This window comes from Sinocyclocheilus grahami, unplaced genomic scaffold (assembly GCF_001515645.1).
Source record: "Sinocyclocheilus grahami isolate Dianchi unplaced genomic scaffold, SAMN03320097.WGS_v1.1 scaffold801.1, whole genome shotgun sequence".
In the NCBI taxonomy this organism is placed as follows: domain Eukaryota; kingdom Metazoa; phylum Chordata; class Actinopteri; order Cypriniformes; family Cyprinidae; genus Sinocyclocheilus; species Sinocyclocheilus grahami.
In genome coordinates, this window is record NW_015505980.1 from 686185 (window position 1) to 701244 (window position 15060).

At 39.6% G+C, this 15060-nt stretch overlaps 1 protein-coding gene, 1 long non-coding RNA gene and 1 pseudogene across 2 annotated transcripts in view; 2 read left to right on the top strand and 1 right to left on the bottom strand.

The window, feature by feature from the left end:
* Window positions 1-498: 498 nt before the first annotated feature.
* Window positions 499-9541, bottom strand: LOC107561989 (uncharacterized). Its single transcript, XR_001605941.1, has 3 exons — window positions 9470-9541; window positions 7697-7698; window positions 499-515 (listed from the first exon to the last, which is right to left on the bottom strand). It is a non-coding gene; the product is annotated as an uncharacterized lncRNA (long non-coding RNA).
* On the top strand, window positions 3835-6087 carry LOC107561988 (CB1 cannabinoid receptor-interacting protein 1-like; annotated as a pseudogene).
* Window positions 8007-15060, top strand: part of LOC107561987 (calcineurin subunit B type 1) — a 29031-nt gene continuing 21977 nt past the window's right edge. The window contains exons 1-2 of the mRNA XM_016246544.1: window positions 8007-8172; window positions 13577-13616. Coding sequence (XP_016102030.1) covers window positions 8170-8172; window positions 13577-13616 — 43 coding nt within the window. The 5' untranslated portion in view covers window positions 8007-8169. The remainder of the gene's footprint in view (window positions 8173-13576; window positions 13617-15060) is intronic.

The following is a 15060-nucleotide window of genomic DNA, read 5'->3' on the forward strand; positions in this document are numbered from 1 at the left end:
CAGAAATAGTGTGTCATTAGTGATAACGAGCCCACAGGCACGCATGATTACTTTATGCTTGTCAATGACAGTGAAAGAAAGAGTTTTTTTAGCCATATTCTTTAAAAACAAATGTCCATTCCGGCCTTAAAATGGCTTTTCATTTAACATCTGCAAAGAAGTGTATTGTCAAAAACTGGTTCTTGATATGAACCTTTTTTGGTGCTGCAATGGACCATATTTTGAAGCCTGCACCTTCTGTGGGAATAATACTTCAACAAACTAATCGCATTAGAGAAACAATACTTTCACAGGAAGCTGAATGAAGATAGTCGAAGTGTGACAGAAGACTGGTGCGGTGCATGTTTGTGGTCACAAAAGAGGGACCCGACCTAGGCTGGGTTCGCAGTTTATCTAGAATAATAAAGTACTTTTTTAACACCTGAGAAGTTAAAACATTATCCAGTTGTTTACTGTATTATTTCATGATATACAGTGGGTACGGAAAGTATTCAGACCCCCTTAAATTTTTCACTCTTTGTTATATTGCAGCCATTTGCTAAAATCATTGAAGTTATTTTTTTTCCTCATTAATGTACACACAGCACCCCATATTGACAGAAAAACACAGAATTGTTGACATTTTTGCAGATTTATTAAAAAAGAAAAACTGAAATATCACATGGTCCTAAGTATTCAGACCCTTTGCTGTGACACTCATATATTTAACTCAGGGGCTGTCCATTTCTTCTGATCAGCCTTGAGATGGTTCTACACCTTAAGTTGAGTCCAGCTGTGTTTGATTATACTGACTGGACTTGATTAGGAAAGCCACACACCTGTCTATACAAGACCTTACAGCTCACAGTGCATGTCAGAGCAAATGAGAATCATGAAGTCAAAGTTCACACGTGGTTTTGAAAGGAAGTGAGAGAGTTGTACCTCGGTACATGAGAGAATACGCTTTTATCTCATTACCTCATCCGTGCCTTCAGATGCAGCGGAGAGCAGAAGCTTATCCAAATATTACAGACGAAACAGCCTTACTGAAGACGGACACAAAGCACTGAGGTGGTGCTGTTTTGACACAGTGATATATATATATATATATATATATATACTTTCCCTTCAGCCTGAGGCTTATTCATTTCACTTTTGCTGTGAAAAGGCTTTTATATTTGCCAAAAATATAACTTTTTTTTTATTTTAAAAACAAACAAGCAAGCCCTGTCCAGATTTAAAAAGTAACGCAAAAGTAACGTAACGCATTACTTTCCATAAAAAGTAACTAAGTAACATATTTAATTACTTTTTTTATGGAGTAACGCAATATTGTAATGCATTACTTTTAAAAGTAACTTTCTCCAACACTGTATATCAGATGGTGGTTATACCACTAAATATATACTGTATTCTAATAAATGATTACACAATCAAGTACCGTGGTGTTAACATAGTAATAACGTCTTTGTGATTGGTATTTTGATACCACGGTTCTGTTTTCGTTCATATAAGTCTACCATATCATTTACACCCTGCTGTGTAATACAACAATACAAACCATCACAGAATTTGTAATGCTTTTACGGGTCATAATGGCATTTATATTGGTCTTAATGGAAACTGTAATGGTCCCTGTGGGTCTCTATGGATAATTTGTCACCTTCTAATGGTGGCTTGGTAAAACCACTAAATCCTAATGGAATATGTCCCAAAACACACTACAGGAAACCATTTTAATGTTGTTTTTTCTTCTTCTGGTTAATAGTTGATCGTTTGTAATGTTTCTCTAATGTTATTTGTAATGGAAATCGTTAGAATTTCTGTGACTTATTTTTTTCATCAGGGCAGTACATGGTACTTCAAGGTACACTCTTAAAAATAAAGGTGCTTCAAAAGGTTCTTCAAGCGATGCCATGTAAGAACCATTTTTGGTTCCACAAAGAATCATTCAGTCAAAGGTTCTTTAAAGAACCATCTCTTTCTTACCTTTTTGTAATCTGAAGAACCTTCTTTCGCCACAAAGAAGCTTTTGTGAAACAGAAAGGTTCTTCAGATGTTAAAGGTTCTTTATGGAACCATTTAGACAAAAAGGTTCTTCTATGGCATCGTGAAGCACCTTTATTTTTAAGAGTGTAGCTAAAAAAATACCATTGCATTTGATGCCCAAAACCACATGATATTGTCAAGTTGCATGTTCAAAAACCAATATAGTGTGTAACCTGCCATATTATGTTGATGTTAATCTAGTCTATTGTTCAGTGGCATCACTGCAGAATGACACTCGTCACACTTGATATCGTTGAGCAACAGAAGCCTGTTGTTCTGGAAGACACATACTTTGGCAGAGGCACATTTGACTGATCGATTACCCAAACGCACCAATCAATGCAGCATGTGTTAATCTGAAGTGGGCTCCACCGCCTCTCTCTTGACCTCTTTAGGTCATACAGACATGCGCTTGTTCGGATTACTGTTCTTGTGCGGTTTATGGACCGGAACAGCAGACGTGACTTTGGACCTGTTTCCCCGCACCTGACTGCCAGCTTTACACACCGTTTGGCGTCATGGCTGACATACCCCCCCAGCTGATTAAAATCGGCATTTCTCGGAAAACCACTCTGAATAACGCACCCGTCTACTTGAAATCGGACCGGACGAGATTCGGTCAAACCCGAACCATCAAATTACTGATAGGAACTACACTCTAAAAAATGCTGGGTTAAATATAACAAAAAGGGGGACAAACCCAGCTATTGGGCTGTTTTGACTCAGTGGTTGGGTTATTTTGAACCCAACCGCTGGGTCAAAACAACCCAATAGCTGGGTTTGTCCCTTTTTAACTCAGCGCTGGGTTATATTTAACCCAGCGCTGGGTTATATTTAACCCAGCATTTTTTAGAATTTAACCCAGCGCTGGGTTATATTTAACCCAGCGCTGGGTTATATTTAACCCAGCGCTGGGTTATATTTAACCCAGCGCTGGGTTATATTTAACCCAGCGCTGGGTTATATTTAACCCAGCGCTGGGTTATATTTAACCCAGCGCTGGGTTATATTTAACCCAGCGCTGGGTTATATTTAACCCAGCGCTGGGTTATATTTAACCCAGCGCTGGGTTATATTTAACCCAGCGCTGGGTTATATTTAACCCAGCGCTGGGTTATATTTAACCCAGCGCTGGGTTATATTTAACCCAGCATTTTTTAGAGTGTAAATACAGGATCGACGTGGTCATCAAACCGGGAGCGGAGGCGACGTGAGTACATTGTCAGACAATGAAATTATTGATCGGAGATTTCTTGTTTTCAATAAAGCTTCGTTTGCATCAGCGTTGAGATGCGTTGATGCATTTCGATGTCTGAGAAATGATTTGCCATCAATAGTAGACTATTATACAAGGCAATAATGCAGACTTATTATTGTAGGCTATGCATATATTCATTGTACTTGGTAGCTACTCAATAAAAAAAAAATGCCATGTTATTACTATGGTTAACTGATAATAGTGAAAATAAATGAAAATACTGAAATGAAAACATAATTTTGTATGTAGCATGTGATGATACATATGGGATGTCATGATTGTGGGGTTTATCCTACAGGATCTCATGCACTGACAGATTGCTTCCTTCGGCAGTCAAATCCAGACGATTAATGCCGAGTTCACACTGCACGATTTTAGCCCGATTTTTCACTCGCCGACAGGTTTTGCGAAATCCCAGACAAATGCCCGACATCGGAGGCAAATCGGTGCTCGTTCACGCGAGTGACAATCACGGACCGGAACAGCAGACGTGATTTTGGACCTGTTTCCCCGCACCTGACTGCCAGCTTTACACACCGTTTGGCGTCATGGCTGACATACCCCCCCAGCTGATTAAAATCGGCATTTCTTGGAAAACCACTCCGAATAACGCACCCGTCTACTTGAAATCGGACCGGACGAGATTCGGTCAAACCCGAACCATCAAATTACTGATAGGAACTACACTCTAAAAAATGCTGGGTTAAATATAACAAAAAGGGGGACAAACCCAGCTATTGGGCTGTTTTGACTCAGTGGTTGGGTTATTTTGACCCCAACCGCTGGGTCAAAACAACCCAATAGCTGGGTTTGTCCCTTTTTAACCCAGCGCTGGGTTATATTTAACCCAACATTAGGGGGACAAACCCAGCTATTGGGCTGTTTTGACTCAGTGGTTGGGTTATTTTGAACCCAACCGCTGGGTCAAAACAACCCAATAGCTGGGTTTGTCCCTTTTTAACTCAGCGCTGGGTTATATTTAACCCAGCGCTGGGTTATATTTAACCCAGCATTTTTTAGAGTGTAAATACAGGATCGACGTGGTCATCAAACCGGGAGCGGAGGCGACGTGAGTACATTGTCAGACAATGAAATTATTGATCGGAGATTTCTTGTTTTCAATAAAGCTTCGTTTGCATCAGCGTTGAGATGCGTTGATGCATTTCGATGTCTGAGAAATGATTTGCCATCAATAGTAGACTATTATACAAGGCAATAATGCAGACTTATTATTGTAGGCTATGCATATATTCATTGTACTTGGTAGCTACTCAATAAAAAAAAAATGCCATGTTATTACTATGGTTAACTGATAATAGTGAAAATAAATGAAAATACTGAAATGAAAACATAATTTTGTATGTAGCATGTGATGATACATATGGGATGTCATGATTGTGGGGTTTATCCTACAGGATCTCATGCACTGACAGATTGCTTCCTTCGGCAGTCAAATCCAGACGATTAATGCCGAGTTCACACTGCACGATTTTAGCCCGATTTTTCACTCGCCGACAGGTTTTGCGAAATCCCAGACAAATGCCCGACATCGGAGGCAAATCGGTGCTCGTTCACGCGAGTGACAATCACGCAGTGTGAATTATCAAAGACGCTATCTGAGGGATTATAAAATATATATAAAATATTTGGCATGCTAAATATCTGGAGCTGTTGGCGATTCACAATCACGCTGTGTGCAATGATTTCTGACTGAAAAACTCATCGGCGATGACCTACAGCCAATGAGAGACCAAGATACAGGGCAGAGGGAAGCTCAGGGAGGAGTTATAGACCAGAATATCAGTATCTTAATAGATATATGAACAATTATCATACAGAAACAAGCACAAACATTTGCTTGACCAGCCACAACTTCAGCATACCAGTTACTGCACAATTATTTTCCTCCAACTCTCTGCAGAACACCCAATCCCTGTTCCCTGCATCTCCCTCCTGCATAATCTGTTTCTCTTTTTCTCCTTGTAGCTGGAAATCAGCTCACAGACAATATGCGGGCTATATATATGTTTTTAATAATTACAGTCTTGCTGGAGAACTCCGGTCTGACGCATGCAGGTTCTCGTAGTTCTCGTTCACACAGTTCTCGTTGTGAAATGTAGTTTGCGGACCAGACAGAGCTGTGGGCGATTCTTCCTATTGTGAAGTCATGCTGTGTGAAACCCCCTGTCGCCGATCCATCGTGCAGCGACTGACTGCTACCCCAGATAGTCACGCAGTGTGAAAACAACGGCGATCCGACGAGTTTGAAAATCGTGCAGTGTGAACTCGGCATAAGGCATCAGTCTGGCGGGCTGCATGTTGTAATGCATGTAGGCTATTCTTTGTGTGTTCCTAGGCCTACACATATCCAGGCGTTCCTCTCTCCAGTCTCATTCCTCAGACCCATGACCCTCAGTCTGTAGTGTACACTGGGATATATGACTCTGAGGGAGTAGCACACACCAAATCCGGAGAGAGGCAACCTGTTCAAGTCAACATGCAGGTGAGAACTGACCACGTGAGGAGCCGATCGCTTTCCAAATGGGTTTTGTTCTCTTAGAAATAAGTATAGCAATGCAGCTCGAGGATTTGAAACTATACAGGCTGAAGAAGAAGTGTGTGAAGATGTGTCATTTCTGTCACTTCAGTTCACTCAGGCAGGGCTTTTCGAGACCAAGTTCTACAACTACAACAAGAGAGACCACTGCCAATGGGGCAACAGCTTCAACAGCATCGAGTACGAGTGTAAACCCAACGACACGCACACCCTCATGTGGATCAATAAAGAACTGTTCCTTTGAGGAAACAGATACTGGGCTAGACACAGCACACTGTCACTCTCAGTGGAGCCTTTCCTGTTAGCGACGTGTGACTTAGACGTTTGTGATGAAGTGGGAGTTTTGTTGGATTAGTCTTGGTGCTGCTGGAAAATCAATGCACTGTATCTGATGCGATAGTTGCACTTTACCCTGTTTGTTGTAGTGTTGTCTCTTTTGCAGTTTTCCTTCCAGTTGTCTACCTCTGAAGAACCCAGTGAGGATGAAGTTTACTTTAATATTTGAGATTGTATATAGTTTTCACGTTAGACTTGTTAATACACATAAATGTAGCATTTTCGCAGTTAATTGTACCCGTATCGATATATGTCTAGTGTGTCTTTTTATGAGTATTTTGTAATGGTGCATTGTGATGTATGTGCAAAAATGGTGTATTTTTCCATATTTTTGCATTTTTCTAAATGGTAATACTGTTTAAAGAAAAATAAAGTATACCAGAAATGTGCTTTAACTGAGTAGTCTTGCACTGACACATGCATGCAGCAACACGCAGAGGTTTTCAGACCCCAGTGTCATTGTGGAAATACCCTTATTATACATGTTTTTTGCTCATCCCACAACTGTACATGACTGATAACAGAGGGTTACCCAAATAAAGTAGCACTTGGCTGTTGAGATGATCAGCAGGTGGCGCTCTAGCATAGTGTCAATGAAATATCAAGAAGATTAGGTGTTAGCATGCTCATAAAACATCCTAACATCTTAAATGAGTCCTAAGACCAAGATGAGACCTTAAAGTAAGAGCACTTTAAAACCGTCTCAAAGGGTTTAGTTCTAATCTAATCAGATTCGATTTTAACGTAACATATATAGGCTACTTGTCCATCTCACTGCAGTGCGGACGGTTTAAAAATATGCTTTTTTGTGGTGGTTTTAAATTGTATGTTTATATAAGGTTACTCCAGACTTTCAGGGGGAAAAAGTTCAATAAAAATGATGTAAAGAAGAATTCTGAAATTCAGTTTACTAAAAATGGTTAAGTTATTACGTTACACATTATTATACACATTAGCATTATTATTATTACTACTATTATTGTTGTTATTATCAATATTTAAAACAGTTGTGTGCATTTTTATTCAGGGTTCTTTGATGAATGGAAAGATCCAAGCATTTATCTGAAATAAAAAAGCTTTTGTAACATTATCCACTATACCATTCAAAAGCTTGGCGTCAGTAATTATTATTATTTTTAGCAAGGATGCTTTAAACTGATCAAAAGTGATGATAAAGACATTTATAATGTTGCAAAAGATGTTCTTCTGAACTTTCTATTCATCAAAGAAACCTGAAAAAATCTACTGTTTTCAACATAATAATAATAATAATGTTTTTTTGAGCTGCAAATCAGCATATTAGAATGATTTCTGAAGGATTGCGACTGGAGTATTGATGCTTTGAAATCACAGGAATAAATGACTTTTTATTGCAAATTTTGAATTCAAATTCAAATAGAAAACAGTTATTGTTAATAGTAAAAAATATTGCTGTACTTTGGATCAGATAAATGCAGGCTTGGTGAGCAGAAGAGAAAAAAAAAACATTACAAATCTTACTGTTTGTATACACTTACTACTGTACTTACCCACCAAAAATGTCACTTTTTAGGGGATAATGTCGTTATTTCTTCTCTCAGGGATAATGTAAAAATGACTAACAGGTGTTTATGAAACTGGAAGAACTTCACCAACCATGTTTTCTCTGTTCTCTCATAGAATGCTTTTTTATTTGAGACATTTATTTAATGGCAAGTGTGTTCGAGTGAGGGTGAAGGCAGGGGGTGGAGCTTATATCGAAGGCCCGCCCACCAGCGCCTCTTCTCCCCGCCCCTTTCGCGTGTCGCCCAATAGCAGCGAGCCACCTCCGCTCCTCCCCCTCCCCGCCCTGCTGCAGTGAAACCCACGGAAGCGGACGGAAAATAGGTTACGCTGCTGCCGTGTCCAAACCAGCCTTTTCTCTGCAGAACAACAAGACCTGGAGCAGAATTCCCCTCTTATTTTTGTGCTCTCATCTACTGCTCTTCATTTCCGTCGCGCGGGCAGCACAATGGTAAGGAGCGCACCGCATTCGCAGCACTGTAAACACATACCAGATAGCATAGTCTCAGATGCATGCAAACACTGGCCGTGACATGAAGATGCATGGCTTCCCTATTGTGCATCTGCCAGGTTGAGGATCTATTCCTAGTCTATTTCATGCAAAATGAGTAACCCAGCCCTGAGTGTGTGATGCTGTTTGGCATTTACAGATAAAGCCAGAGCTGTTAAGTATGACATTAGTCAGCTAGGCCTATTACAAGAAGCCATTTCTATTATTGCATCAACAGTTTGATAAATAAGAGAACTGGATGCTATACAACCTCTTTATTATTTCAAGTTGTTTCATCTCACCTCTAATCAGATTTTCTAGTTATTTGTATTATGCACTCATCCATACAATGTAGCCTGCAGTACTGCAACCCTGCAGTGTTGGCAATACCATGCTATTGAACGATTACAGTATTCACGTGGAGAAAAAGATACTCCAGAGATCCAGAGTATTGTGCCATCATCAGCAGTGTTGTGCGTCTCTATTAGGCTAGTAGTGAATTCAGGCGTACTCCAGAAACCAACGAGAAGATGCTGCACTAGAAGCCTCACCTATAATAGCCTTCCTTAGAAAGCAGCACGCTTCTAGCTGATTGTTTCCATTAACTGGAACAAAAACTAGGTCTGCCCTGCCACGTTCTGTTCCAGGTCCTTAGGTCTTCAGCGTTTGAGTAAAACCGTGCGCCGTATGTCTTTTTCTGGAAGGGTCTTGTGACAGACTGGCAGCGGCCGGGTCAAACGCAGCCCTGAAACACTGAGCTCGTGAAGACTGATGTGGGGCTGCTGCTTATTCAGTAATTCTTTCATTTTGGTGTGCCTATAGAAGAGCCATGAGCGGTTTATATCCGCTGTTATATGTTTATAGCAGCGCAGAAAACCTTCTTCCAAGCTTCAGACCGAAGCATCATGAGGTGCTGCCAGCAGCAGAGTTGGCTTATATTGTACACATCTAGGGTCCGACTCAGTGTTTCAGCTGCTACAGCCCTGGGCAAACGTCTTCTCCAGTAATTATGGCCTTTCTTTACAGAAGAGTGTCATGCAGAGCTCTTGATATGTTCATTCAGTGAGTCAGCTAAACCTTTGCAAGGCACTCTGCATATAGAGGAGATGTGCACTGAGACACAGGGCCCTGTGAAATTAGCTTTTTTTTCTGGATTTCCATTTTATTGATGATTTGTTTTGTTTGTTTGTTTTCAAAAACATGTCTAATTAATTGAAATGATATGAAACCTATATGATTTAACAATGGTTGATTAAACCAGGTGACATATCATGAAAATCTGACTTTTCCAGGTTTTAACTGCTATAATCAGGTCCGGTGCATCTACCTACTAGGGGTGTGCGATATTGACAAAAAAATATCATCTCGATATTTTTATCGATGACGATATTTTGCTGAGTGTGTTATTGTGCTAATACCTTAAGGACTGCCGAAGACTCCTAATGTTATTAATATTCTTCATATTCTGTGTGCTGGTCAGTTCAAACTGAGAGAAATTAATCTTTTCCAATAAGTTTAAACTGATTTTTGCAGTTTATGGGCATTTTTACCTTTATAAAGGCATTTTTTTCTAAAAGTGTCCATTATCTTTTGAATCAAATTCTTACATTTAATCGGGGAATTAGAATAATAAGACATTCGGGCTGTTACCGAGCAAATTAAATCGACACAGAAGCTGCATCTGACGTGGCATTTAGACGTGTTTACACACATGTATTTTGTTTAATGCAAGACATGAATGCATTTAACCTGCAATTACAAATGCATAAAAAAATGTTTTGATGTATTAAACATAAAACGCTGAATACTGATATTTGAAATGATTTAAAACATGAAAAAAAAATCAAAAAAAGAAAAGAAAGGAAAAGCCGAAATGTGAAATTAAAACCACCAGTAGGTGGCAGCAAGTCACTGTTAATAAGTGAGTCATTGCGATTGAACCGAATCATTTAAACGAGTGATTCATTCAGGAACGAAACACCGTCATGTTGCTCAGAGACACAAAACAGCGCTGTGGCTGTATTCGGGATGATTTTTGTTGGCGAAATAGAGCAAAAACAAGCAATATGGTGTCTAAAACCTAAGTCTCTTAATTAACTTATTGTTTATTGAATTCAATGTCACATTTGTAATCATGGTAATTTTTGGAGAAAAACGGCACTCTTCGTGTGAAATTGAATAACTATATGAAGTGGTATAAATATATACATTTTCTGCCATCATTTGTGATCATTCTAAATGCATTTTAATAGACTGAATAATGCAGTGAAAGAAAGAATCATGCTTTTCAAAGAAAAGTTTGAGCAAAACACGCTGACTGTTCTGTCTTTGGCTGCAAAGACGAGCACAGAACACTGTTTAGAGTCCCAGCCTCAGAGACAACAGAGCAGTGCATTTATTGATTTATTTACTGTATATTGCTGCTGCCACACAGATCTAAAATAAACATGATTTATTTCCCAGCTGTTTACCTTCACAGACATAACCCACTGTTTTTGTAACTTGTGTGTTTTTAACGTAGACTTGTGTGTGAATGAGAACTTAGTTTAGTGCTCGCATGCTGTGACAGCCGCTTTCTGTGCGTGTGCTTCAGATATGTGCGTTCAGAAAACCCTATATCAGAAGTTTCAACTCATATGGTTTAAAACGCATGATTTCAGCTGATAAACATGATAATCAGAACCAAAACAGATGTTTTTAGCAGGTCTGAGCTGTAAAGGCGCAGCTATATTCTGGAAAAGGGGGCGGGGAGCAGCAGCTCATTTGCATTTAAAGACACAGGCCCGAAAAACAGCTGTTTCTGCTTCCACTCAAAATAGGCATTTTCAAAATTATATAATAAATTATTTGTAGAGTATTTTGAGCTAAAACTTCACAGACACATTCTGGAGACACCTGAGACTTATATTACATATTGTAAGAAGGGCCATAATATATCTCCTTTAACAAAATTTTAGGGCCCTATGAAATCTGTTGTATTCCCCCCTCCCAAATATTTATTTATAAATTCAGCTATTCATTCACTTACGTATAACAGTAGGGACCTATGTATTTATTTTTATTTTTTTAAATTTTCCTGGATTTATGGTTTAATTTTTAAATGTATTAATTAAAAACAATTTATTTGAATAATGTTTTAAAATGCAATTATATAAAAATTGACTTTTTCTTGCAGACTTCATCGAATATTATTTTGCGCTTTACATTCAAACACTAGTCCATATCACAATATGATTAATCTGTGACATTTTGCGTTATACAGTAACTTCTATGGATTCCATGATTCTAATAATTCTGATGGAAATCATAGAACCCTAGATTTACTTCAGGCACTAACGAGTTATTATTAGTATGCCTGAGGGGTCAAGGCTTTCAAGAGTTTTCACTGGACGTCATATAAGGTCTGCAGTTTATTCTAGAGTCTGTCTGACATGTAAAGCTAGTATTGTTCCTGTGTGGAGTTGAGATCAATAGGAATGCTGGCGTCTGGCTTTCTCCAGGTAACACACACACACACACACACACACACACGCATTAGTCAAGCGGAGGCCTGCTCTCAGGCAGTGTGCAGCTGTTTGTGAGCATGAGTCATTTTTCGTAGGAGAATGAAGAAGAACGATCTTATCAGTTCTCTCCCCTTTGTTACTCATGCTTGCGATTTTACCAAATAATAATCTTTAGTTTCAGGGCTGATATTTTAAGTTATTACTACGTGGATATCATCAGAATATATTCTTACATAGAGAAGAGTCCATTTTTAATATATTCCTGATGCTAACCTTATAAAGCAGAGAGAATCTGTTCAAGGATATAATTAGTTTTTTGAATTACCAGGAATGGATTGCAATGCCGTTGGTACGGTTTGAGGTGTAACGTATTATGTCTAACCCCATCACAAACCACGTCTTTGGCCTCAAACCATATTAAATGTAATTGGCATGAGCATAATGGACATCAAAGATAGACAGTTATGATTATGGCCAGCTATAAGCAGCATCTCCAGCCATGAAACCTTTGTCAGTCTCTCTATATGTTATTGAAGACGTCTCAGCGAGTTTTGTTTGTGTGTATATTTATGTTTGCTTTGCAGGGAGCAGCATTTGCGTTCACTGTGCGGTCTAATTGACTCTGAATGGCGAATGCATTATTTATGAACTGCGCTTCCAGACAACGTTCAGCCCACTAAAGAGTTAATTTACACCTCAGTCCGCTAATGATTCAGGATTTCATTTAAAACGCCATCTTTTCCTGTCTGTTCTCTTTTTTGAGCTGCAAGGCTTCATTTTCTCTTATCTACTCATGGATAGTAAGGTCTACTGTGAATAATCATTGCTGTAATTCATGTTTATTTTGGACTCGGGGGATGTGTTATTAATAACCCAGTCCCACTCTTCAAAAACACTTCAGATGCCATTTTACCGCGGCTCTGCATTTGCATATACTGCTTCTGCTTTCCACAGTCGGTTTCGTAGCTCTGAGGATGCAAGACAAAACCACAAAGAGTCCTGCAGGATCAGTATAACTCTGTCTTTGTAGAAAGATGTTTATCTCCTCTTTTTGCATTTCCTGTTATGCTCATAATGTAATGCAGCATTTTATTTATTGATTTTTTTCTCGTACAGTTAAAATTACTAAAATATTTAACATCATGATTAAATTGTATGCACTCAAACAAATGTAATAAATGTGCATGAATGAATCATGGTAAGACCAGTAGCATGCATTCATTTCACCTGTTTGCATATATATTTGCTAACTAACATAGATCCAAAAGAGGCCAATGCATGAAGCTTTGCTTGTCACACAGACTGGGACAGAGATGTTTGGAGTGACTGCAGATTCCCCTCCTGGATCAAGCTCTTTCCTCACATTGGGAGCCAGCCCAACTGCAGTGTTTTCCACTCGGGGTGGTTTCCCGCGGCAGATGTGGCGTCTGTGTGGGCTTCAGCTCGCACACCAGGCCCAGATACACTGACACATCACACATTCACTGTGCAAACAGCTGCTGTTCACTCAAAACACACAAAGAATCCAGACTCTAAAACTAATACTACCTGTATATGGAGTTCATGCATTACAGAGAATGAATAAGCTCTCATCTGTCCCTCACTGCTGTGACGGATACAGAATATGGGCCTCTGAATGGGACTTTATAAATAATAAATCAATGATTGAGCTCTAGAGAGTGGAGCCATTTAGTATTTCATCTTCTAGAACAGAGCGGCAGTGTTTTTGCTCCCTGATGCTCTTTTATATTGCTCTCCTTCACACTAATCTATTGTCTGTATGAGAGAGGTCGTGTGTACATTTAAGAAACGTTCATGGAATCTGCATGTTCATGTTGCTCATGTTTCTTCTTTTGTAGGGAAATGAGGCAAGTTATCCCCTGGAAATGTGCACGCATTGTAAGTATCATTACATTTCTAGCTATTTTGCATACAAAACTTCTATTTGCTAAAATGCTGATCAAACCTAGATGGCGACTGAAGCGTGATCACTCATACTTGCTAGTCGTCAAACAGATATGAATAGATGAAGTAAAGCTCGTCTCCAGAGATGCCGAGGCTTATTTTTTAGCTCTGAAACTTTTCAATTAGTTTTGCTTCCCTCTGATGTGTGCAAATGTTTAACGAATGCCTCTGCGGAGGGCCATGGAGTCCGACACGCTCAAGAGTTAGTCAGCCTTTGTCAAATCTTACCATTGTGTGCCATATTAATGATAACTCATGCAAATGACACAGCATTCAGCACCAGATCTCTGTCAGAGAGGAACATAGAACAACACTAAGAGCCATAGCTGGGAATCAGCAGCTCTGTGCACATGAGCTCCAGTGCAGCTGTTAATGAGCTGTGAGGATCAGGCGCCCTTGGGGCTCGACCCGCTCTCAGTCTTACTTCACTTCACCACATCGTGTGAAGAGCTCTGCTAGGATTAGGGTAGCTTGGGTAACTGCACACACAGGTTAGTGTGCGTATGTATGTGTGTGTGTGTGTGTGTGTGTGTGTGTGGATGCCAGGTACATCCAAGATGATATGTCCAGTTTTAAGTTTGGTGCACATACGGCCTCTTTAATTTGATTGCTGTTATTTCAGCGCTGATCACTTCTGATTGGATTGGATGGATGTTAATTTAAGCTGTGAAATGATCTCACCCGTTTAAATGAGTTATTCTAGTTTAACAGACTTGTGTTGCCAGGCAACTACAGTTTTGTGGATCATGTGTCTGTGTGTGTGTGTGTGTCATGAAACCAGGCAAATGTGTGAGCTTGACCTGTAACAAGTTTGGCAACTTCAGCGATCTGGAATACAGTTGAGGTCAAAAGTTTACACCTCCCTTTCAGAATCGGCAAAATGTTAATTATTTTACCAAAATAAGAGGGATCATACAAAATGCATGCTATTGTTTTATTTAGTACTGACCTGAATACTATTTGTATTTGAACCCTTTCCAACAATGACTCCATCTTTTCACATTTCTTGCTGGATGTCCTTCATCCAGCAAGAAATGTCTGTTAGACATGCTGAGATGCGAGCAGCTATCGTCGGATCATCAGGATGGAATGAGAGGTAGAGTTGAGTGTCATCAGCATAGCAGTGATATGAAAAGCCATGTTTCTGAATGACTGAGCCTAGTGATGCCATGTAGACAGAGAAGAGAAGTGGTCCAAGAACTGAGCCCTGAGGCACCCCAGTAGCTAGATGTTGTGACTTGGACACCTCACCTCTCCAAGATACCTTGAAGGACCTATCTGAGAGATAAGACTCACCCCACTGGAGTGTGGTTCCTGAGCTGCCCTTTGCCAGTAGGGTTGACAGGAGAATCTGGTGGTTCACTGTATCAAAAGCAGC